The 24,188-nt window shown below is 40.1% G+C and overlaps 1 protein-coding gene across 2 annotated transcripts in view; it reads left to right on the top strand.

Moving 5' to 3' along the window:
- Positions 1 to 2,493: 2,493 nt before the first annotated feature.
- The window catches only part of LOC117710279 (uncharacterized), an 84,879-nt gene continuing 63,184 nt past the window's right edge, over positions 2,494 to 24,188 (top strand). The window contains exons 1-5 of one of the 2 annotated variants that reach the window (XM_076932681.1): positions 2,494 to 2,940; positions 6,737 to 6,863; positions 21,470 to 21,490; positions 23,537 to 23,663; positions 23,870 to 23,927. In XM_076932681.1, the coding sequence (XP_076788796.1) occupies positions 6,813 to 6,863; positions 21,470 to 21,490; positions 23,537 to 23,663; positions 23,870 to 23,927 (257 nt within the window). In that variant the 5' untranslated portion in view covers positions 2,494 to 2,940; positions 6,737 to 6,812. The remainder of the gene's footprint in view (positions 2,941 to 6,736; positions 6,864 to 21,469; positions 21,491 to 23,536; positions 23,664 to 23,869; positions 23,928 to 24,188) is intronic. The other variant, XM_034505029.2, reaches the window with a different exon arrangement.

The following is a 24,188-nucleotide window of genomic DNA, read 5'->3' as shown; positions in this document are numbered from 1 at the left end:
GAAGGAGGCTCCACAAGAACACAATCAGAGTCAGCTCTTGGGAACTCCCAGAGACTGACCCACCAACCAAAGATTGAACATGGGCTGGGCTACCTGAACTCCCCACACATGTGTAGCAGATGTGTAGGGTGGTCTTCATGCAGGTCGTACAACAAGTGGAGTGGGGTTGTCCCTGAACCGCTTGTCTGCCTGTGGATACTGTTTGCTTGGCTGGACAGCCTTGTCTAGCCTTAGTAGGGGAGGATGCACCCAGACCTGCAGTTGATGAGCTAGAGTAGGGTGGGGTGGAAGGAGGAATGGAGGGGTGAGGGATGTGGAACTAACACCTCCTCTGATGGGAGGGAGAGGGTTGAGTGAGGAGGAGAAGCTGTGATCAGGGGACTGGGAGAAGAGGGGCTGCTATTGGGATGAGGAGTGAATAAATAAATAAATGAAAAGAAAAAAGAAGATTGCTACCAGACACGTGCTGTCTATGTCACAGAATGAATCAGGCCACTTGGTTTAAGATTGGTTAAGCACAGGCTTTTAATCTTTAGCTACAAGTTAGGAGTTTTAAGTTAATCCAGTTATAGATATTACACATTTTTAACAATATCCAATAACTTATAAGTCAATAGTCCTTTTAGTTTTTCACCCTGACTTTAAAATCATGCCTGGGTCTGCAAAAGGGTGAGCCATAACTCATTTTCTGAACCAGCAATAAAGAAGAACATTATAAAACAGTGTTAGTATCATCCATATTTAAACAATATTTCAATTCCTATTATATTAAATCCAGTGTCCAGAAAAACCAGAGTAAACTAGAGCCCAGTAAACTAGCTACAGGAATGAAAAACAACATTTTTTTTTTCATGCTTTGAAGACCAGTCAGAAACCAGAATGCAATGGCCATGTGCATTTTCACACATAAAATAAACAACCAAACTTACATGCATAGAAATCACAGATTCATCCATACTTTGGAGAGGAGCTGGATCTGGCTCGATGCAGTTGGGGGCAGGGTTCTGAACATTACAAAGCTATCTATTGAGCCCCAAGTGTGATTTGTGAATTGTTTACTCCCAAGTCCCCCTTACCCATACTTGTTCTAAAATGTTAAGTTTTTATGGACCCAGCTTTCCTGCCAGCTAGACACAAATAGGAGAAGGCAGAAGAAGGATCTGAGCCTGGGGTATAGTCTGTGGTTGCTGGATACAACCCCAAGTCAGGGTGTCACAAATTCAGAGGCTCAACTTCACAGCCAGCTCGAAACAGGTGGGGGCAGGGGTAAGACTGTGCCTTACAGCTTTAACGCAGAACATACAAAGACAGATCAAACACATAAGACAACGATATTTAAAATTGACCTTTTTTACTTCTAGGCCCATCAGTTCTTCTTATATTGTGTGTTCCTCTAATTTAGTTGCCCCCAAATACACACAAGAATGGATTAGACGTGGACAAGCCACATAACACAGAAGACAACAATAAAGACTGAATTGGTGTCGTAAAGAGGTTTCATAAGTCTAGGAGAATTTAACCGATAGGAGATTGTTTCAGCAGCCTCCTTGTATAATCCCTGGACTGCCTGGTATCCTCTGGAAATTGCTTTGTTGAGCAGACTAAGTGTCAGAACACAGCAGAAGTTGCCATGTGCTGAAACACTGAAATTTCTGCCTTCCAGCCTCACTAGAAGGCGTTTCCAGGGCTCCATGTCAAATAACTGCTCAGAAAATAACTGATGGCCCTGGATGAACTCCCAATTACGGAGAAATTAGTAAAAAATAATCGATAGGCATCTCACAATTGCTCGAACGAGATGTAAAAACCCTATCAAATTCTCCCTGTTCATCAGATAAGGTACCTCTTAACCAGAATCCAGGAACCAACAGGAATCTTACTGCTTTTCTCCGAGTCTGACATTCACTTTGGGAGTCTGCAGAGGGAATGCATTTCCCGGATACCTCAGATCAGTTGGATAAGTCCACCTCTGATTATCCGGACTGAAAAGCGAATTTGGGGCCGTTACCTTCTTATGCACCTCCATACATTTATACTGAGTTTTACTGAAAAAAAAAAAAAAAAAAAAAAAAAAAAAAAAAAAAAAACTCAACCATTTTGGTCAACATTTAAAGCAACCGTTTATTAAATATTAAGTACTGACCAAGAGATGGAGACCCGGATCAGAAATACACGTAGAATTTCCCAGCTGGAATGGCCCCCGGTCACGTGTTACAGGGGTTTATGCAGATAGTTAATTTGGCCATCGTACTCCCCCGCCCCAAACCCCCGGGCTTGTTATTTACAAAGAACTACAATTCCCAGCATCCCTGCAATTTGCCTGGTTCCTGGGCAGGTGACACTCACAGGCCAATTTTGGAAATTACATATGCAAGCTTGATTTCCATTATATATCCACCTTCATTTCCAAAGGAAGAAGGGGAAGTTCCTAATGAGTATAGTATAGGGAGTTCAAGCAAGCTCCAAATTTCACGATTTAGGGAGCGCAGGGTCGTTGTTTACAAAGGGGAGGAGCAGGCGGCTGAGCAGCCGGAGCTGAGCTGGTGGCTTCTCTCCGGTGCTGGATGGAAAGTCAGACGGGTAGAAGACAGGCAAAAATGCTATCGAAATGCAAATCTCTGTGTATCTGGAACAGGTCTGGTACTGTACTGGAAGACCTGGCCAGCAACCATTACCCGGTGTTCCATCGGCACACTCTAACCCTAAGGGAGCTGCTCATGTAATTCAAGACTTAATGGCCAATCAGAACCTTGAGTCGGACCTGTCAGTCAGAAAAGGAGGCGGGATCTTCCGGGTGCCTTGCTGCAGCTTCAGCTATATAACTGAGCAGGCTTGAAAAGTTCTGTTTGTTTATTTGTTTATTTGTTTGTTTTTGTTTTTCTGAGGGCTGCTGCTGTGTGCTGAGAGGGAAGCTCTGGCAAGCCCCTAATTCGCGACATGGTGAGTGCAGAGTCACTGCCCACAGAGGGAAGGGGCAGGCAGTTGTGCAGCAGGAGCTGGTATGGTGGGATGTCCCTGGGTCTGAGTAGTAAGCTGTGGCCAAATCTGGCTACCTGTTACTTCTCTTTTTGTCCTAGTTATTCTCTGAACCCAGCGGTGGGCTCTGAATAACTTCACTATGAGGACGGCTTCTGCTCAAACATCTGACACAGAGACTTGTGGGTGGAAACATCCTTAGCAGGATGTGAAACTCAGAGAGTTTCTCTTTACTTCTAAAAGTTAACTTCCCCGTCATTTAACATTTTGGTGTAAGACTTATTTGGAGTCAATTCTGTAGAGGTTGTAAAAGGTGGTGTAGAAGAGTAGAATTGATGATGTTGAAGGATTTATCAATGTTTAGGAGATAGTAAGCTACACCAAGTAGACTTTAGCTTATGGAGGAATGCCTCTGAAACACCCCACAGATAAATAGTATGCTAACCAGACCTGTTAGGATGCTAGGACACATATGTTTGTTCACTAGGATTGTCCAGAAATTTTGCTCCAATACATAACAAAGGAGGCTACTCTGATTTCCAACCAGCCACCAGGGCCATCCTCATATCAGAGAACTGGCCTCCAACTAGCTGCTCAAGGGAGCATTTTAGGGTCACAGTCAACATTAAAGCCTGTTTTACAGTAAAGTGCTAGTTTTCTTCTTGAGAGAAAGCATAGTTCTGCCACCTTGGCAAGAGAATACCGGGTGACAACTCTTTGAAAAGGAAAAACACTGTTGTGTCCAGGATTGGCTTGATCAAGCAAGGCTTTCTGTGAGACTCTCATGTGTAGAGAATGCTATAGCTCTTTGTCAAACTCAGGAACATACTTGGCAGATCCAGGTAGGCCCTGATGTATTGAGAGTAAAATAGAGCCCCTTTTCTTCTTCTTCTTTTTTTTTTTTGTTTCTATTATTATTATTGTTATTATTATTACTACTACTATTAATTATTTTACTTATTTACATTTTGAATGTCCCCTTCCTGGTCTCTTCAGCACAAACTCCCCACCTCATCCCCTCCCCTTTGCCTGCAGGAGGGTGCTCCCCTCCTCACCCATCCACTCCTACCTCACCCCTCTAGCATCTCACTTCGCTGGTGCAATAGGCCTTCATAAGACTAAGGTCCTCCTCTGCCTTTGATGCCAGATAAGGCATTTCTCTGGTACATATGTAGCAGGTGCCATGGACCCACTCATGTATACTCTTTGGTTGGTGGTTTTGTCTCTGGGAACTCTGAGGGGTTTGGTTAGTTGATGCTGTTGTTCTTTCTATTGGACTGAGCATGGGGTCCACACTGGAAGAGTTAGAGGAAGGACTAAAGGAGCTGAAGGAGATTGCAACCCCACAGGAAGAACTCTTTTTCTAGAGCAAGGAAGATGCTTGGGGGAGGTAATAATGATCTGAGGCCAAGGCCTCTAGGGAGGGGTTACGTCAGATCCTGAGAACCCAACTCTTCTCACCATGTGAGGCTGTGCTTATCAGTCCCAAGGCCTCTGTAAGGTTTAAGTAATGCTTTTGAAATACCCTGCATTCCTTTGTACAGTATTATGTTATTAGAGTCTACCCGAGTTTGTTGTATTGAATGGTAGTTTCTGCTGACTTCATAGAAGTTTCCCATTTCTTTCCATTTTCCCTTGGTAAGTAATATATAAGATGCTATTCTTAAGAAGCTTACTTGGTATAAGACATAGCTTGCACAAGACCTCTACCTCTCCCCCACCTTCAGCTTTTATCTTTTCTACTTTCTGCTTTTCCTATCTTTCTCATTCTCTGGGACCTTCCACTTAGGACTCTGTCACGTACTCTTTGATGGCACTGGTGTACTTAAGAAATAATTCTGTGTTACAGGTTATTGGTTCTCACTGTGAACCCTGAGATTGTGTTATTTACTGGAAAAAAAAAAAACCTGTTTTTAATTGTACTATGGCTTGACCTTTAGCATCCACCTTTAATCCAAGAGCTTTCTGCTTGAATTTTGTAAACAGGATTTAATAAAGTCAACCATAGGTTAAGAGGCAGAGCAGGTAACCAGTTGACAGGAAGTGCAAATGGGATTAATAAGAAAACATAAAGAGTAACAAGGAGTCAGGGAGATGGACAGAGATGCACAGGAATTAGAAGGAGACGCATTAGAAGATTGTTTTTTTGTTTTTTTGTTTTTTTTTTGGTGGTATGAGAGAGGGGCATTCTTGGTGGGGCATCTGCTGAGGATAAAGGTCAGCTGGGTGCTTTCTCTACCTCTCTGATTAGCTGACTTTCACCCCAGCATCTGGCTGCTGGGTCTTCATTGGTAAAATAGAACAATAGAGATTAAAAAAAAATTGTGGGAATATTTCTGCTGTATAAGTCTCCCGTCTGTGATGGGAGTGGCTAGACTTGCAGTCCCTTGTTTGTATCTAAATTGTTCAAAACATAATATAACATTCAGACTGAACCTAAAAGAGAGTTAAGGTTGCATCATATAGGAAGTATGAAATCTGTTCTCAGCAGACTCCTGTTTGAGGATTAGCCAGAGCTGAATGTATTCGGTCACTAAAGACATGTTTGTTAATTATTCTTTTAATTGTGTATGTATTGATTTCTCCCTGGGAAGGCATATTGATTCTAGAATAGCTGCATCTTCTGACTCCTCCTTGTCCTCACATTGCTCAGGTCATGTCCACTCTGGGAAACAGCTTTGGGTGGGTTCACTGACTTTATAGGAGTTCAGTGAAGTTGTCATGGAAATGGAGACAGAGGGGACAGGGAAGAGAAAGGGAGAAAGTCAGTGCACACACAAGGATGGAGAAAATGCCAAGGGAGCAAAGGAAGAAGAGTTTCTGAGGCAGGAGAAATTCTTCTTATGGGATGGAGTATAACAGCCATGTCCTGTTACAGGTAGAGAGTGAGGAATGCTGGGAGAACCTTGATGCCAGGTCCATTTTGGTAATTAAACAGGCACCTCAGCTGCTTGTTCAGAGTCTGAAAGCCAACAAATCATACTGCAGGAAAAAGTAAAAATGATGTTAAGAAGCAGACTGAGGGTTTTTTTTTTTAATTTTAATAATGACAATAAATTATAGTTTATAAAAAATGTAATCATTTTAGACAAATGACACATCTCTTTCTTTTCTATGATGAAATTACCTGCCTTAGATGGAAACACTTTAACTTTGGCTTTAGAGGACATGTTTAAACATTTTTATATATCTCTTTGTATATGTTTAATGTATTATATAATTAATGTAGCTCTACTGTATAATATTACATATTTATTTTTATTATTTAAATAGTTATTCAAATATCACCTTTCCTCAAAGAAAAGGAAGGATACTCTTTTGCTATTAAATGTACAGGAAACTGTAATTCTACAACCTAAACTAGTAAAACATAATGAAAAAATGACCTGGGTTTATTTCTTGCACGATATGTATTTCACATTGCTGAGAGGAAAACTTCTGATTTCAAGGATCTGCACAGAGCCCATGAGTGAGCTTGTTATGAATTCCTGTGTGATGGTCACCCTTTTCACAAACAGAATTAAAATTATATCTATTCAAATTGTGCTTTCCCTGCTGTGGCTATTTTGCTTGTCTTTGTTCATTATTGCTCCCCTTCTTTGTATTTTCATCCATGCATATTGAATGACATTTTTAATTGAAATATATTCTTTTCTCATTTGGTATATACTGACCGGACTCCACTTCCGCCTAACTAACCCCAACCTTTCCTGTCTTCCTCTTCCTCAGATCTACTCCTCCAACTCTGTTTTCTTTTCAGAATAGGGCAGGCCTCCAAGAGAGCACAAGGAAACAAGAACAAGCAAGATACAAAAAGACAAGGCAATAGACCTCATATGGACACTGTACAAGGGAACCTGATAAGAAGAAAAGAGTCTCAGAAGCAGGTGAGACAGACAGAGCTATATCTGCTTGCACTGTTAGGAGTCCCTGCTTATCATCAAGCTAACAGCCATAACATAGCAACAGATGACCTGGTACAGACCCATACATAGCCCATGCTTACCCTTTAAGTCTCTGTAAGATTTTTGGCCATCCAGGTAGAACAAGGCATAGATTCTTTCTCATGGAGTTGGCCTCAAGTTAAATCAAATATTGGGTTGACACTCAAATACATTTGGTGCCTCTGCACATCTTTCATGCAGGACAGATTTTAGGTAGAGGGTTTTTAAGGGGGGTTGGTATTCAGGTTTCTATTTCTGTAGCTTGTAGTGGTATCTTCTCACCCTAGAGAGACTAGAATATGAGGGTGAAGGCTCTGAGCCTTCTCAGCCAAGCTCCTGTTCAACCTCTACATTCAGTGAGCTGTGTGTGTGTGAAAGTTGTCCTCAGTAATGGGGCCCTGCTGTCAGGTTTCAGAGAGCAACCTTCTGTCCTACCTTCAGCCAGGGTTTTTCAGGGATCTTCATGGGACCTCCTTGGCCAAGAACTCAACCAAATCTATCCCAGTCCCACCACTGAAGCCATGCCTTGCTACAGAGGATGGCCAGATCAGACTCCAAATTCTTCATTACTAGGAGTTCTCATTAAGACTCCTAAACTAGATTGTTTTGAATAGGATGGCTGTTATTACTCTGTTAGTTCTACTGATCCATGAACATGAGAGATTTTTACATTTTCTGATAATTCTTCAATTTATTTCTTGAAAGATTTGTAGTTTTTAATCATGCAGGTCTTTCACTTGCTTTTTTTTTAGAGTTACTTTAACATATTTTACAGTATTTGAGGGTGTTGTGAAGGGTGTTCTTTGCCTGATTTCTTTCTTACTCCATTTGTTACTTTATTTTATTTTTTATTTATTTACCATCATAAATTCCAGGAAGTTACCAGTGCATTCAGTTCCTACACTAACCCTCAACTGCTCCCTAAATCCAGTTGTTCCTTTCTGTACTGCACTCTCTCCATGTCCCCAACTGATCTCTCCCATTCCTGTCCCATTCACCCCCAGCCCACCCACAGAATCTGTTGTTTCCCCTTTAGAGAGAGATCCATGTTTCCCCCGTATAGCTCTCCACTTTACCTATCTTCTCTGGGTCTGTGTATTGTGGCTCAGTTATCATTTACTTAATAAGTGACATGCATTTAGAAGGGAAAGTATACCATGTTTGTAATTCTGGGTCTTCATTATCTCAGGGTGATTTTTGTTTTCTAGTTGTCATCTATTTTCCTTTAAATTTTGTGACATCAAATTTCATGGCATTATTATGTAGATGTTCCACATTTTCTTTATCCACTCTTCATTTTAGAGAAATCTAGCTTGTTTCCAGTGTCTGTCCTGTAAGAATAAAGCTGCTATGAACATAACTGAGCCATTGTCCTTTTGGTGAGATGGAGTAGCATTTGGGTATATGACCAGGAGTGGGATAAGTGGAATTTTAAGTAGACAAGTTCCCAGTTTTCTGAGGGATCACAATACTGATTTCCACAGAGGCTGTATTAGTTTGCTCTTTCACCAGCCATGGAGGAATGTTGCCCTTTCTCCACATCCTTGCCAGCACGAGCTCTCACTTGTGTTATTGATTTCAGCCATTCTGACATATATATAATAAAATCTCAAAGTAGTTTTTATTTACATTTCCATGTGGATTAGGATATTGAACATTTCTTTAAGTGTTTCTTGACCATTTCAGATTCCTCTGATGAGAATTCTCTGCTTAGATCTATACGCCACTTTTTTTTTTTTTTTTTTTTACACTCCAGTTTTTATCCTCCTCCTGGTCCAACCCCTGACTGTTCCCCATCTTATACCTCTGGCCCCCCATCCCCCTGTCTTCACTAGGCTGTACCCACCTCCCACCCCCAACCCCACCAGACCTCTAAACACCTTGGGGCTTTCAGTCTCTTGAGGATTAAGTGCATCTTCTCTGAGTTAAACCAGACCCGGCAGTCCTCTACTGTATATGTATTGGGGGTCTCATATCAGCTGGTGTATGCTGCCTAGTTGGTGGTCCAGTGTCTAAGAGATCTCAGGGGCCTGGGTTAATTGAGACTGCTGGTCCTCCTACAGGGTTGCCCTCCTCCTCAGCTTCTTCCAGTTTTTTCCTAATTCAAGCACAGGGAGCAGCAGCTTCTGTTCATTGGTTGGGTATAAATATCTGCATCTGACTCTTTCAGTTGCTTGTTGGGTCTTTCAGAGGGCAGTCATGCTAGGTCGCTTTTCATGAGCACTCCATGGCCTCAGTAATAGTGTCAGGCCTTGGGGCTTCCCCTTGTGCTGGATCCCACAGCAGGTCCTGTCACTTAACCTTTTTATCCTCAGACTCTTATCCATTGCAATCCCTGCAGTTCTTTCAGACTGGAGCAATTATGGGTCACTGATTTGACTGTGGGATGACAACCCCATCCTTCACTTGATGTCCTGGCTTTCTGCTAGAGGTAGGCTCTACATATTCCCTCTCCCCACTGTAGAGCATTTCATCTAAGGTTCCTCCCTTTGAGTCCTAAGAGTCTTTCACCTCCCAGGTCTCTGGTACATTCTAGAGGGTCGCCCCACATCCTACTCCCCGAGGTTTCCTGTTTCCATTTCTTCTGCTGGCCATTAGGACTTTAGTCCTTTTCCCTCACCCAATACCCGATTATGCTCCCCTCTCTCCTCACCCCTTTTCGGTTTCCCACCTGGATCCATTCCTCCCTCCCTCCCTCCCTCCCTCCCTCCCTCCCTCCCTCCCTCCCTCCCTTGTGATTGCTTTCTTCTCCCTCCCAAGTGGGACTGAGGCATCCTCATTTTGACCCTTCAGTTTGTTGACCTTTCTGAATTCTTTGGACTGTATCCTGGATATTCTGTACTTTTTTTTTGTTTGGCTAATATATTTGTATTAATTTGTACCTACCATGCCTGTCCTTTGGGGTCTGAGTTACCACACTCAGGATGATATTTTCTAATTCCATCCATTTGCCTGCAAAACTCAGGATGCTCTCATTCTTAATAGCTAAGTTGTATTCCATTGTGTAAATGAACCACGTTTTCTGTATCCATTCTTCTGTTGTGGGGCATCTGGGTTGTTTCCAGCTTCTTGCTATCACAAACAAGGCTGCTATGAACATAGTGGAATACATGCCCCTGTATCCTGGTGGGGCATCTTTTAGGTATAATCCCAAGAGTGGTATAGTTATGTCTTTAGGTAGATCTGTTTCCAGTTTTCTGAGGAACCTCCACATTGATTTCCAGAGTAGTTATACCAGTTTGCAATCCCACCAAAAGTGGAGGGGTGTTCCTTTTTCTCCACATCTTTGCCAACATGTGCTGTCACCTGAGGTTTTGATCTTAGCCATTCTGATTGGTGTAAGGTGGAATCTCAGGGTTGTTTTGATTTGCATTTCTCTGATCACTAAGGACTTTGAACATTTCTTTAGGTGCTTCTCAGCCATTTGAGATTCTTCTGTTGTGAATTCTCTGTTTAGTTCTATAGCCCATTTTTTTTAAATTGCGTTGTTTGGGGGGTTTTTTGGTGGTTAGCTTCTTGAGTTCTTTATATATTTTTGATATTAACCGTCTATTGGATGTGGGATTAGTGAAGATTTTTTTTTTCCAATCTGTAGGTTGCTGATTTGTCCTATTGATTATGTTGAAAGGCTTAAGATCCCCCAGAAGGGGGCCCCAAGGGACCCCACTTGAGTCTCAGGACGGCACACACCCAAGGACTCATGAGAGACCTCCTTGCTGTAAACACATGAGGTAGTTTAATGATGGAGTGCCCCAAGCCGCCCGACACATGTCTCGTGCAAGAGACAGAGGGGACGAGCCCAAGGCTCCAGGGTTTAAGTTTTTTATAGCCACGAGGTGGGGAAAAGGGGGAAACTTTCGAATGGGTATACATGATTGGTTGTTTTACATTTTTTGAACATCAGCAGGCTATACCAGTGGTGGGGGCAGAGTGCAGTTCCTGCAGGTGGATGCTTATCTAGGTTAGTAGAGCATCTGGTTAACTTAAATTACAGTTTCCTGGAACTTTGAGTGGGCCTCAGGAGGGGAGGAACACCAGATGGCCCATTACTCATTTGGACATATTTCTGTTCTTTTAAGGATGTCCTTGTATACTTTTTAATCTTTCATGGCCAGCCAGTTCTTTGGATGATTCAACAGGCCTTTGTCCTATAACTCTACATCCTCTGTGGCTGACTAACTGGGCCCAAACCTGCTTACAAGCATTTTTTAACTATTTAGGTTAGGGAGGAATCACAGGGCCCTGCTATTTTTATTAGTTTGGGCCTATTTCAAAATTTTCTTTCAATGTCTTTTGCCTTACAGAAGCTTTTCAGTTTTATAAGGTCCCATTTATCAATTCTTGGTCTTAGAGGGTGAGCCATTGGAGTTCTGTTTAGGAAATTTCCCCTGGGCCAGTGAGTTCAGGACTCTTTTCCACTTTCTCTTCTATTAGATTCAGTGTATTTAGTTCTGTGTTGAGGTCCTTGATCCACTTGGACTTGAGCTTTGTGCAAAGTGACAAATATGGGTCTATTTTCCTTTTTTTTTTTTTTTTTTTTTTTACATTCAGACAGCCAGATAGACCAGCACCATGTATTGAAGGTCTGGTAGAATTCTGTACTAAATTCGTCTGGCTCTGGGCTTTTATTGGTTGGGAGATTTTTAATGACTTCTATTTCCTCATATGATATGGGCTGGTTTAGATACCTGCTCTTGGCTTTAAATTTGGTAAGTGATATCTGTCTAGAAAACCATACATTTCATCTCTACTTTCCAGTTTTATTGAGTATAGGCTTTTGTAGTAGGATCACATGACTTTTAAAAATTTCCTCCATTTCTGTTGTTATGTCTCCCATTTTCATTTCTGATTTTGTTAATTTGAATCCTGCTTCTGGGCCCTTTAGTTAGTTTGGCTAGGGGTTTTTCTATCTTGTTGATTCTCTCAAAGAACCAGCTTTTGGTTTTGTTTATTCTTTGCACTGTTCTCTCTGTTTTTATTTTTGGTTGATTTCAGCCCTGAATTTGACTGTTTTCTGCCTTCTCCTCTTGGGTGTGTTTGCTTCTTTTTGTTCTAGAGGTCTCAGGTGTGCTGTTATGTTGCTAGTGAAAGATCTCTCAGTTTCTTTACCAGGGCACTTAGCAGTGCTATAAATTTTCCTCTTAGCACTGCTTTCACTGTGTCCCATAAGTTTGGATATGTTGTGTCAATATTTTCATCAAATTCCAGGAAGTCTGCAATTTCTCTTTCTTTCTTTCTTTCTTTCTTTCTTTCTTTCTTTCTTTCTTCCTTCCTTCCTTCCTTCCCTCCTTCCCTCCTTCCCTCCTTCCTTCCTTCCTTTCTTTCTTTCTTTCTTTCTTTCTTTCTTTCTTTCTTTCTTTCTTTCTTTCTTTCTTTCTTTCTTTCTTTCTTCCCTGACCAAGTTATCATTGGGTAGAGAGTTTTTCATTTCCATGTGTATGTGGACTTTATGTGTGTTTTTTTTTTTTTTTCCTTTTTGTTATTGAAGACCAGCTTTAGGCCATGGTGATCTCATAGGATGCATGGAATTATTTCAGTCTTCTTTTATGGGGTTGAGAGTTCTTTTGTGACCGATTATATGGTCAATTTTGGAGAAGGTACCATGAGGTGCTGAGTGTTTTAGGGTGAAATGTTCTGTAGATATCTCTTAAATCCATTTGTTTCATAACCTCTCTTAGTTTCACTGTATCTCTATTTAGTTTTTGTTTCAATGACCTGTCCATTAGTCACAGTAGGATGTTGAAGTCTCCTAGTATTATTTGTGGGGTCCATTGAATGTTTTGAGCTTTAGTAATGTTTCTTTTATGAATGTGGGTGCCCTTGCATTTGGGGATAGATGTTCAGAATTGAGACTTTCTCTTGGTAGATTTTCCATCTTATGAATCTGAAGTGCCCTTCCCATCTTTTTTGATAACTTTTGGCTGAAAGTCTATTTTATTGGATATTAGGATGGCAATTCCAGCTTGTTTCTTGGAATCATTTACTTGGAAGAACTTTTTCCAGCCTTTTACTCTGAGATAGTGTTTGTCTTTGTTATTGAGGTGTGCTTCTTGTTTGTAGAAAAATGCTGGATCCTGTTTGTGTAGCCAGTCTGTTAGCTTATGTCTTTTTATTGGTGAGTTGAGTCCATTAATATTGAGAGATATTAAAGAGAGATGATTGTTAGTTCCTGTTATGTTTGTTTTTATAGATGACATTATGTGCATGTGGTTCTCTTCCTTTTGTCTTTGTTGTGAGATGATTAATATTTTGTCTTTTCTTTGGTGTAGATACCCTCCTTGTGCCTGTGTTTTCCTTCTATAATCCTCTGGAGGCCTGGCTTGGTAGATAGATACTGTTTGAATTTGGTTTTGTCCAGGAATATTTTAGTTTCTCCCATCTATGTTGATTGAAAGTTTTGCCGGCTATAGTAGCCTGGACTGGCATTTGTGTTCTCTTAGAGTCTGCATGACCTCTGACCAGGCTCTTCTGGCTATTAGTGTCTCTGTTGAGAAGTCTTGTGTAATTCTGATAAGTCTATCTTTGTATGTTACTTAACATTTTCCCTTTGCAGCTTTTAATATTCTTTCTTTGTTCTGTGCATTTAGTGTTTTGATTATTATGTGATGGGAGGATTTTCTTTTCCAGTCCCATTTATTTTGTGTTCTATGGCCTTCTTGGACATTTATGGTCATCTCTTTCTTTAGGTTGGGGAAGTTCTTGTCTATAATTTTGTTGAAGATGTTTTCAGGTCCTTTGAGCTGGGAATCATCATTATCCTCTATTCCAATTATTCTTAGATTTGGTCTTTTCATTGTGTCCTGAATATTTTGGATGTTTTGGATTAGGAGATTATTATGTTTTGAATATCTAGTTTCTTGAGTTCTTTCTCATGTTTTATATATTAGGCCTGTGTCTTTTGTGGTATCGGTCAAAATATTTTTTCATGCCTTGGGCTGTCTTTTAGTCTAATTGATGTTGTTTTTAAGTTTGATAGGGTCCTATTTATTAACTTTTATCTTAGTGCTTGCACTATTGGTACTCTGTTCAGAAGGTTGTTTCCTGTGCCATATGTTCAAGGATGTTCCCTACTTTCTCTTCTATCATTTTCAGTGTATCTGGTATTATTTTGAGGTCTTTGATCCACTTGTACTTGAGTTTTGTACATGGTGATGAGTATGGATTGATTTACATTCATCTATATGCAGGGCTACAGTTTAACAAGCACCACTTGTTGCCGGTGCTGTTATTTTTCTATTGTGTATTTCTGGATGTCTTATGTGGGTGGAATTATGTCTGAATCTTAAGCTTGACTTCATTGACAATGTGTCTATCTTCATATCAATTCCATGCAGTTCTTTTATTTGTTGGGATTGTTTTAGCTAGCCTTATTTATTTATTTATTCAATTACTTGTAATTATTTACAAGGTGGGAATTGTTCTACAAGTCTGTAAAAAATTTTGTTTGAATTTTGATGGGACTATGTTGAATCTGTAGATTGTTTTGAATAGGATGGCCCTTATTACTCTGTTAATCCTACTGATCAATGAACATGAGAAGTTGTTATACATGCTGATAATTTTTCAATTTATTACGTGAAATACTTGTATACACTGAAACTAATAGAAGACAAGGTGGGGAAGAACCTCAAATACCTGGGCACAGGGGAAACGTTCCTGAACAGAACACTAATGGAATGGCTTACGCTCTAAGATCAAGTATTGACAAATGGGACCTCAAAATTGCAAAGCTTCTGTAAGGCAAAGGACACTGTCAATAGGACAAAACAGCAACCAACAGATTGGGAAAAGATCTTTACCAGTTCTACATTTGATAGAGGGTTAATATCTAATATATACAAAGAACTCAAGAAATTAGATTCCAGACAACCAAATAACCTTATTAAAAAATGGGGTACAGAGCTAAACAAAGAATTTGCAACTGAGGAAATTCGAATGGCCAAGAAGCACCTAAGAAATGTTTAACATCCTTAGTCATCAGAGAAATACAAATCAAAACAACCCTGAGATTCCACCTCACACCAGTCAGAGTGGCTAAGATCAAAAACTCAGGTGATAGTAGATGCTGGTGAGGATGTGTCAAAGAGAAACACTCCTCCATTGTTGGTGTGATTGCAAGCTGGTACAACCACTTTGGAAATCAGTCTGGTGGTTCCTCAGAAAATTAGACACAGCATTACCTGAGGACCCAGCTATACCACTCCTGGACATATGCCCAGAAGATGCTCCAACATATAACAAGGACATATGCTCCACTATGTTCATAGCAGCCTTATTTATAATATCCAGAAGCTGGAAAGAACCCAGATGTCCTTCAACAGAGGAATGGATACAGAAAACGTGGTTCATTTACACAATGGAGTACTACTCAGTTATTAAAAAAAAATGAGTTCATGAAGTTTTTAGGCAAATGGATGGAACCAGAAAATATCATCCTGAGTGAGGTAACCCAATCACAAAAGAACACACATGGTATGCACTCACTGATAATTGGATATTAGCCCAAAAGCTCAGAATACCCAAGATACAACTCATAGACCACATGAATGTCATGAAGAAGGAAGACCCAAGTGTGGGTACGTAAGTCCTCAGAAGGAGTAACAAAATACTCATGGGAGCAAATATGTAGACAAAGTGTGGGAGAGAAACTGAAGAAGGGGTCGTCTGGAGACTGTTCCACCTGGGTATCCATCCCATGTGAGGTCACCAAAGGAAGATGCTGATGTGGATGCCAGGAAGTGCATGCTGATAGGAGCCTGATGTAGCTTTCTCCTTAGAGGTCTGCTAGACCCTGATGTATACAGAGGCGGATGCTCACAGCTATCCATTTATCTGATCATGGTGTTCCCAATGGAGGAGTTAGAGTGAAAACTGAAGGAGCTAGAAGGGTTTGCAGCCCCATGGGGAGAGCAACAATACCAAACAACCAGAGCCTCCAGGGTCTAAACCACAGGCCTGGGAGCATATAGGGAGGGACACTTGGCTCCAGCTCTCTATATAGGGGAGGATGGTCTTGTCTGGCATAGGTGGGAGAGGAGTTCCTTGGTCCCATGAAGGTTGGATGCCCCAGTGGGGGAATTTGAGGGCAGGGAGGTGGGAGTAGGTGGGTGGGTGGGGGCACACCCTTATAGAAGCATGAGGGTGGGAGATGGGATGGGGGTTCTTGGGTCAGGGAGAAATGGGAAAGGGGATAACATTTGAAATGTAAATAAAATATCCAATAAAATATATATAAAATAAATAAAATAAAATACTGTGAAAAAAGAACGACTTGTAGTTTTTTTTTTAATCATAGAAGTCTTTCCCATGCTTTTTAAGAGTTTCTTCAACATATTTTACATTATTTGAGGGTATTGTAAAGGGTATTCTTTGCCTGATTTCTTTCTCTATTTGTTAATTTATTTTACTGTATTTTTTTATTTATTTACATTCTAGTTGTGTCTTCCCTTCTGTCCTCCCTCCCACAGTTCCTTGTAGCTTCCTGCAGCTATGGGTAACTGGGTTCACTGAAAGGAAGGCTGGGAATGAAAGGGGAATGGAGGGCTAAAGAAAACATGGGGCCAAGACAATGTATTCTGATCAAGGCCCAAAGTTTAATATGTTGTTTTCACATATAAAGGGGAAGCACCACCCCCAGAGTCTCTTCTTGTTTCAGCCCAGCTGGGAGGTGTCAAGCCAGCTCAGCAGGTGATCCATTCTTCTTAGCTCCAGTAGCAGACTGCAGGTCCCCAAGGCTGCCAGCAATGTCTCCTAGGTCCTATTGTTTTGGTCTACTGTGGTAAATGACTTGTTCAGGCCTGCTCAAGGCTGGGGGGACAGCACAGTTCCTCATTCTATTTCTTCTCCCTCTTGCCTCTTAGAGGGTGCTCTCCCCCCCCCCACCAGGCCTCCATCTTCCCTGGGTCCTCAAGTCTCTCAAGAATTAAGCACATCGGGCTGGAGAGATGGCTCAGCGGTTAAGAGCACTAACTGCTCTTCCAGAGGTCCTGAGTTCAATTCCTAGCAACCACATGGTGGCTTACAGCCATTAGTAATGAAATCTGATGCCCTCTTCTGGTGTGTCTGAAGACAGCTATAGTGTGCAAATAAATAAATAAATAAACAATAAATAAACAAATAAATCTTAAAAAAAAAAAAAAAAGAATTAAGCACATCTTCTCTCACTGAGATCTGAATAGGCAGGCTTCTGGTATATTTGTGCCAGAGGTCTCAGTCTGACTCATCTATGCTCCTGGTTGGTGGTTCAGTTTCTGGGAGCTTTCTGGGGTCTGGATTATTTGAGACTGCTGTCTTTCTTTTTTTTTTTAATTTTAATTTTTTTTAAATTTATTTTTATTGGATATTATATTTACATTTCAGATTTTATCCCCTTACCCCCATTCCCCCCACCACCCAGGGACCTCCTATCCCATCTCCCTTCCTCATGCTGCTATAAGAATGTGCCCCCACCTACCCCCCCACTCCCACCTCCCCACCCCCCACTCAGTGTTCATTCTTCATGGGACCAAGAATCTCCTCTCCCACCTATGCCCGACAAGGCCATCCTCCCCTTCATGTACAGATGGAGTCATGGGTCCCTCCCTATGTGCTCCCAGGCTGGTGGTTTAGGCCTTGGGGAGCTCTGGTTTGTTGGTATTGTTGCTCTCCTCATGGGGTCACAAACCCTTTCTGCTTCTTCAGTCTTCTCTCTAGCTTCTCCATTGGGAGACCCTTGATCAGATCAGTGGTTAGCTGTGAACGTCGGTCTCTGAATGTGTCAGCCTTTGGCAGACCTCTAAGGAGATAGCTATATCAGGCTCTTGTCAGCATGCACTTCCTGCCATCCACATCAGTGTCTATCTTTGGTGACTGTACATGGGATGGATACCCAGGTGGAATGGTCTCCAGATGGCCCCTCCTTCAGTTTCTGTCCCACACTTTGTTTTCATATTTGCTCCCTTGAGTATTTTTGTTACTCCTTCTAAGTAGGACTGAGGCACCCACACTTGGTCTTCCTTCTTCATGAGCTTCATGTGGTCTGTGAGTTGAGTCTTGGCTATTCCACGCTTTTGGGCTAACATCCACTTATCAGAGAGTAAATACCGTGTGTGTTCTTTCGTGATTGGGTTAACTCAGGATGATAATTTCTAGTTCCATTCATTTACCTAAGAATTTCTCAAATTCATTATTTTTAATAGCTGATTAATACTCCATTGTGTAAATGTACCACATTTTTTGTATCCATTCCTCTGTTGAAGGACATCTGGGTTCTTTCCAGCTTCTGGCTATTATTATAAATAGTTTCTGCTATGAACATAGTGGAGCATATGTCCTGATCTTTCTATAGGGTCACTCTCTCCTTCAGCTTCTTTAATCCTTTCCCTATTTCAACCATAGGTATCCCTGACTTCAGTCCAATGGTTGGGTGTAAGGATCTGCTTCTGTCTCAGTCAGCTGCCGGTAGGGCCTCTCAGAGGACAGTGATTCTAGGCTCTCATCTGTATGCACATTATAGCATCACTAATAGTATCAGGCCTTGGTGTCCTACTGCCATGAGATGGATCTATACTCAACAAAACTGGAAAATCTAGATGAAACGGATGATTTTATAGACAGATGCCATGTACCAAAGTTAAATCAAGATCAAGTAAATTATGTAAAGAGTTCCATAATCCCCCCAAAATTAGAAATAATCATCAAAAACCTCCCAACCAAAAAACAGGTCCAGATGGTTTCAATGCAGAATTCTACAAGACCTTCAAAGAAGAGCTAATACCAATACTCTTCAAACTATTCCAGAAAATAGAATCAGAAAGAACACTTCCTAATTCATTCTATGAAGCCACAGTTCCTCTGATACCTATACCACACAAAGAACCAACAAAGAAAGGGAACTTCATTCTACTTTCACTTATGAATATCAATGCAAAAATACTCAATAAAATTCTCACAAACAGAATCCAAGAACACATCAAAACTATCATTCACCATGATCAAGTAGCCTTCATCCCAGGGATGTAGGGATGGTTCAATATATGAAAAATCCATCAGTGTAATCCACTATATAAACAAACTCAAGGAAAAAAGCCACATGATCTTCTCATTAGATGCTGGAAAAGCCTTCAACAAAATACAACTGGTGGTAGTTCGTGTTAAAAGTCTTAAAGAGACCAGGGATTCATGGCACATACCTAAATATAATAAAAGCAATAGGTTGCAAACCTACAGCCAACATCATGCAGATGTCTGTGGTTTCTACTGGAGGCATGGGGATGGAGAGAGGAAGCTGATCACTTGGGGAAACCCTGTGTATTAGATCTCAGTTAACAGTGAATGGCAAAGGTCTGGAGGCCTCCTACTTGGTCCTCAACCCAGTGTCTTAATACTGAGGCATCCGATTCCCAGGGCTTATATATTTACTGTGTATATATTTAGAATTTTTTTGTTAATCTGTGAAAGACTTATTGGATAAACTGTATTATGTGGGCTGAGCAGGTCATTCAGCAAATATTCTTTTTTGGTTTGACTTGAGTTCATTAAACAACACTCAATCAAATTTGGGAAGCTCATTAACACCTGCTACTCCTGCTCCAGGAAATCTGACCCTTTCTTTTCTGGTGTGTCACCTGTACACACAATAGAATACATTCTCTCTTACACACACAAATATAAGGATAGAAATTGGGATAGACTTGCTTTCAAAAGTGCTTATATATGACTTATAAAACAGTGTAAAACAAACTATTTAGGTATATAGCACTAACACATTGTTTCTTTAAAAATCTACTTGTTTAATTTACTTTTTAAAAGTTTGCATTTTCTCACATAGGTGTAGATTTATGTTCATTTATCAATCATAGGGAAGAAAATGGCTTATAAGTAACCCTAACAGACATCCTTTTCTTTGTCATAAGATATATACTTTTAATAGTTAAAACTATTTCTGCAATATTGGATCATTTTATGCTGGGGTTGAATCTCTCCAATTGGGATAGTCCTTCTTTCCCAATCCATTTTCTGTTATTGGTAAAGGAAAGAAGCAGAGTGCACAGGATGAGTGATGGCCAGTGATTTCTTTGATTTTTGATTTTGAGTATACTCCTGCACTTCTTTAAAGGACTATGTTATATTCATAGGTCTGTCTTTGTGTTTCCTTCTATGTTGAGTGATTTTATTCATTATAATATAATGATAGCTGTGGCAGGATTTTTCCTGCCCACTTAATTTAAGTATTAGTTGAGCAGGAGCCCTGTGAATGGACAGGGAAGAGGGAGGTGGAGCTAAGGGTTGCAGGGACAGGATGGAGGAGACAGGTAGAGGAAAAGGAAGCAAGATGGAGGAAGAACAGGATGATTCAGGTCCAGCATTGCTTTAAATAGGCACAGTTAGATATAATATCATATAGGGATAGAATAATTGGGGTAACATGTCTGTTCTAGGTGGGCAGCATGTATCATTATCTATTGGCTCTGAAATTATTGTGTGGGAATCTTGTGAATTGAGAATTTATTGATACATAAATCTGACTGCTTAATTATAAGCTTCATGAATTTTGATTTTACCGTGTTACTGGGTATTGTGACATCTAACCATGAGGTAGGTGGTCATTGCATGGGGCTGGCGTGGCAGTGACCTGCCAAGGGAACTCGGGAGTTCCAGGCCAGATAATCTGCTGAGATGAGAAACACCCCACTGGAGCCATGTGGTGTGCGCAGTATAGTGTGGGAAGATGCCGATCTTTTTAAATAATTCCAACAACAGATATTGTTATTTAGACTTTCACAATTTTTTTTCTTATGACAATGTACTATATTATATTATGAGCTTCTAAAGTCTTTGTTAGTTTGGGGACTTTCTGGGATAAACAATTTAAGTTTTTCTTCTTGAACCTAAAGGCTTGCCTCTTTTCATTTCTTGGTATATCTGTGTTTTCCATTTGCTATAATCATCAGTGTTTAGGTTTTTGCTACTTACATGATTGATACAGTTAACAAATTTTGGGGTTTTAAAAACTTTTTCATCATTAGCTTTAGTTCTTAATATTTCAGAATGTCACTCATCTGAGGGAGCCTCAACTGAGGACATATCCCCATCAGAATGTTTGGTTGCTATGTCTGTGACAGATTGTGTTAAGTGATGATTGATGTGGGAAGTCTCTTCCACTGAGAGTGGCAATATCCTTAAGCAAGTGGGCCTGGCCTAGGTAAGAGAGCTAGCTGACCATAAGGCAGCAACCAAGCAAGGGAGCAAGCCAGGAAAAAATATTCTTCCATGGTTTTTGCGTTCATTTTCTAGCTTGGGTTTTTAACCTAAGCTCCCAAAATGATGAACTGTGATCTGACAGAACCATCCCAAAAATCCGTTTATTTCTTGAGATGGTTTTGGTTAGAGGATTTAATCACAGCAGCAAAGATGCAAATTAGAGCAAAAAATGGTGAGCAAAATGTGATGTTGCTGCTGGACATAACCTGTTCTTATTTGGAGGAATGTGGAAAATATCGGAACGTTAGCTGGCAAAAGGCATGTATAGCAGTACACAGAGCTTGCTAAGGTGTTTTTTTTTTTTTTAGGACCTGGAAGATTGGAGTGTCGTGAGTAATACAAAGGAAGTCGAAGCCATAAGATTTCAGTTAAAAATAAACTAAAAAACAAAAAACAAAAAACAGAAAACCTTAGTTGCATATTATCTGTGTGATACTTTGGTCCAAAATCTTTTTTTTAAAAATTCTGCCCATGCCCTAAGATATTGAGTAGGTAGAATTAAAAAACAAATAAAATAATGAGATAATTTCTTAGAAGAAACCCTGACACTATTGAATGGTTGTTACTAGTGACTCTTTCAGGATTACAGTGAAGAAAAGCAATAAATGGGGCAGAAATAAATGCAAAATGTGTACTGTAGAGAAAAACTGAGCTATTTTATGTTGGAAAGTGTATCTGGTTTTCTGATTATTATAATATGTGGCAATTAAGACATTGTTTTGAGTGTCAGAAGAAGACTTTGGACATTTGAACAGTGTATGGGCTGTTGTACACTATTGAGATCACTGAAGTTGAACTAAATGCATTTTCAACATGGGATGACACTTGCCTCTCCTTTGTGTGTTTCTTTGGGGACCTGATAGTAGCTTTCGTAGAAGCAACCTTTCTAGATTCCTTCTTGAGGATGGAATTTAAGTGTCTATAGATTCAACCCATTTCCTGTACTTTGCATCTATTGTGTTGTTGTTGAACCTGATCAGTTTCCATCTCTTACAGTCATGCCTTCACCACTATAGACTCAATCCCTAATTCATCTAACATACAGTAGAGGCAGTTGCTATTCCATGCTAACCTATTTTGATAGGCTGATGTTCTTATGTTTTTAATTGTGTTGCTTTTGGTTTTGAAGATGAAGTTTCTCTGTGTAGCCCTGGTTGACCTTAAAGTAGCTATGTAGACCAGGCAGGCTTTAGAGATCCTTCTGCCTCTGCCTATAGAGTTCTGGGATTAAATGTGGACCAAGATGCCTGGTATTTTTTGTTTTTATATTATTGGCTGATGGACGTGGAATGGTAGATTTTTGTACACATCAAGAATATGTTGTTCTACTGATCTTCATCCACATCTTGAATTTTGAAATTTGGCAGGGTATATTCTCTTTCTCAGGATAGCATGTATTCATGATTTGTGACATTAATATTACCAAAGCCTACTGAGTCATTAGATTGTAAGTTTGTGATAGTCTTTATACTTGGTCTTTTTTTTTTTTTTTTGAATGAGTATGAATATTTTGCCTGTATACATGAATATGCATCTCATGTGTGGCAGTTCCTCAGAGCAGTCAGAAACAGGCTTCAGAAGACCTGAACTATGACTAATGGATAGTTGTGAGCCCAAATGTAAGCACTGGCAATCGAGCCCAATTATTAGCATGACCAGCAAGAGCTCGTCACTGGGGAGCAATCTCTTCTGCCCTATGTTTCTTATTCATGATCTACATTTACATTGCTTATATTTGTCATCTGTTTATTTGTTACTGTTTAAACATTTAGTGCCTTTTTGTAAGATCCTATTTATGTTACAGTTCAAACTGGGGCACTTTGAGTTTCTGGAAAATGAATACAGAACTGGAGTGAATGGTGAATGTTCAATTTCTTGGAGGAATCTCTGAGTTCTTTCTATCTTTTTTATTGTTTTTTTTATTTTGTAGGGGAGACCACTGGCTCTCCTAGAACTTGTTGTACAGACCATCTTGGTACCCATATCAATGAAATACCTCTACTTCTGCCTTCAGTGTACAGGGATTAGAGGCATAAGCCAATACACCTAGGTTAACCATCTTTTTTGTACTTAGTAATTGTTCATACCATTTCTCTGTTTGCTTAGTACTTTTCATCTGTTTGCTTGTCTCTGTGCTTGTTAATTGGGATTTTTCTTGCAAGGCAATATCCCATTCAAAGAACTCAGAACTGACAGAGGTAAAACTCATCATTTAGTTTCCATCTAAAATGGCTTAGTGATTACATTAGAACTTCTGCATCAGGAAATAAGTCAAAGAAGCAACAGGATTATGTAAATATATTGCCAATGAAGCATACAGTTACAGTGTTGTCAGTAGCATACTTTTTATTTTAAACTTGTATGGGATATTTTAGAATGGAATGACCTATGATGATGTGCATGTAAACTTCACTGGAGAAGAGTGGGCTTTGCTGGATCCTTCCCAGAAGAAACTCTACAAGGAGGTGATGCTGGAAACCTACAGGAACCTCACTGCTATAGGTAAGATAGTGAATTTTTCTTTGGTATTTTAAAATAAGCAGGCAACTGTTTCTGTATTACTGATGCTTTTTTGTAATTTCAAATGAGAATAAGGAAGAATAAGATGAATATACCAAGCACAGTTCTAAGGTTCACTAAAGATAGCAACCTCAGTTTTGCCAGATTTTCAATAATATATCATACATTTTTCTGGTACTCTATTTTAGGTTACAGTTGGGAAGACCGTAATATTGACCATTTTCAAGGTTCTAGAAGACATGGAAGGTAATTTTTAGGTGTAAACTGATAGGAATATGCCTGTTAAGAAAAATCTAAAGAAAACAACAGTGTAAAAAAAACTGACTTTAAGGGTATCAATAATTATTAAATTTTCATAAAATCATGTACCTCAATGTCAGGTATTTGATTTGTGTTTACAAGTCATTTAAGAAGACAGGGAACAAATGCCTTAGCAGGTATTACCATTTGAATCAGCCCCTTAGTGCTATGTTGGAGAACTGCTTATCTGTTTATTCTCATACAACT

Source organism: Arvicanthis niloticus, chromosome 1 (genome assembly GCF_011762505.2).
Source record: "Arvicanthis niloticus isolate mArvNil1 chromosome 1, mArvNil1.pat.X, whole genome shotgun sequence".
NCBI lineage: Eukaryota > Metazoa > Chordata > Mammalia > Rodentia > Muridae > Arvicanthis > Arvicanthis niloticus.
The sequence above is the reverse complement of the archived record's forward strand: the minus strand, read 5'-3'. Positions and strand labels throughout refer to the sequence as shown.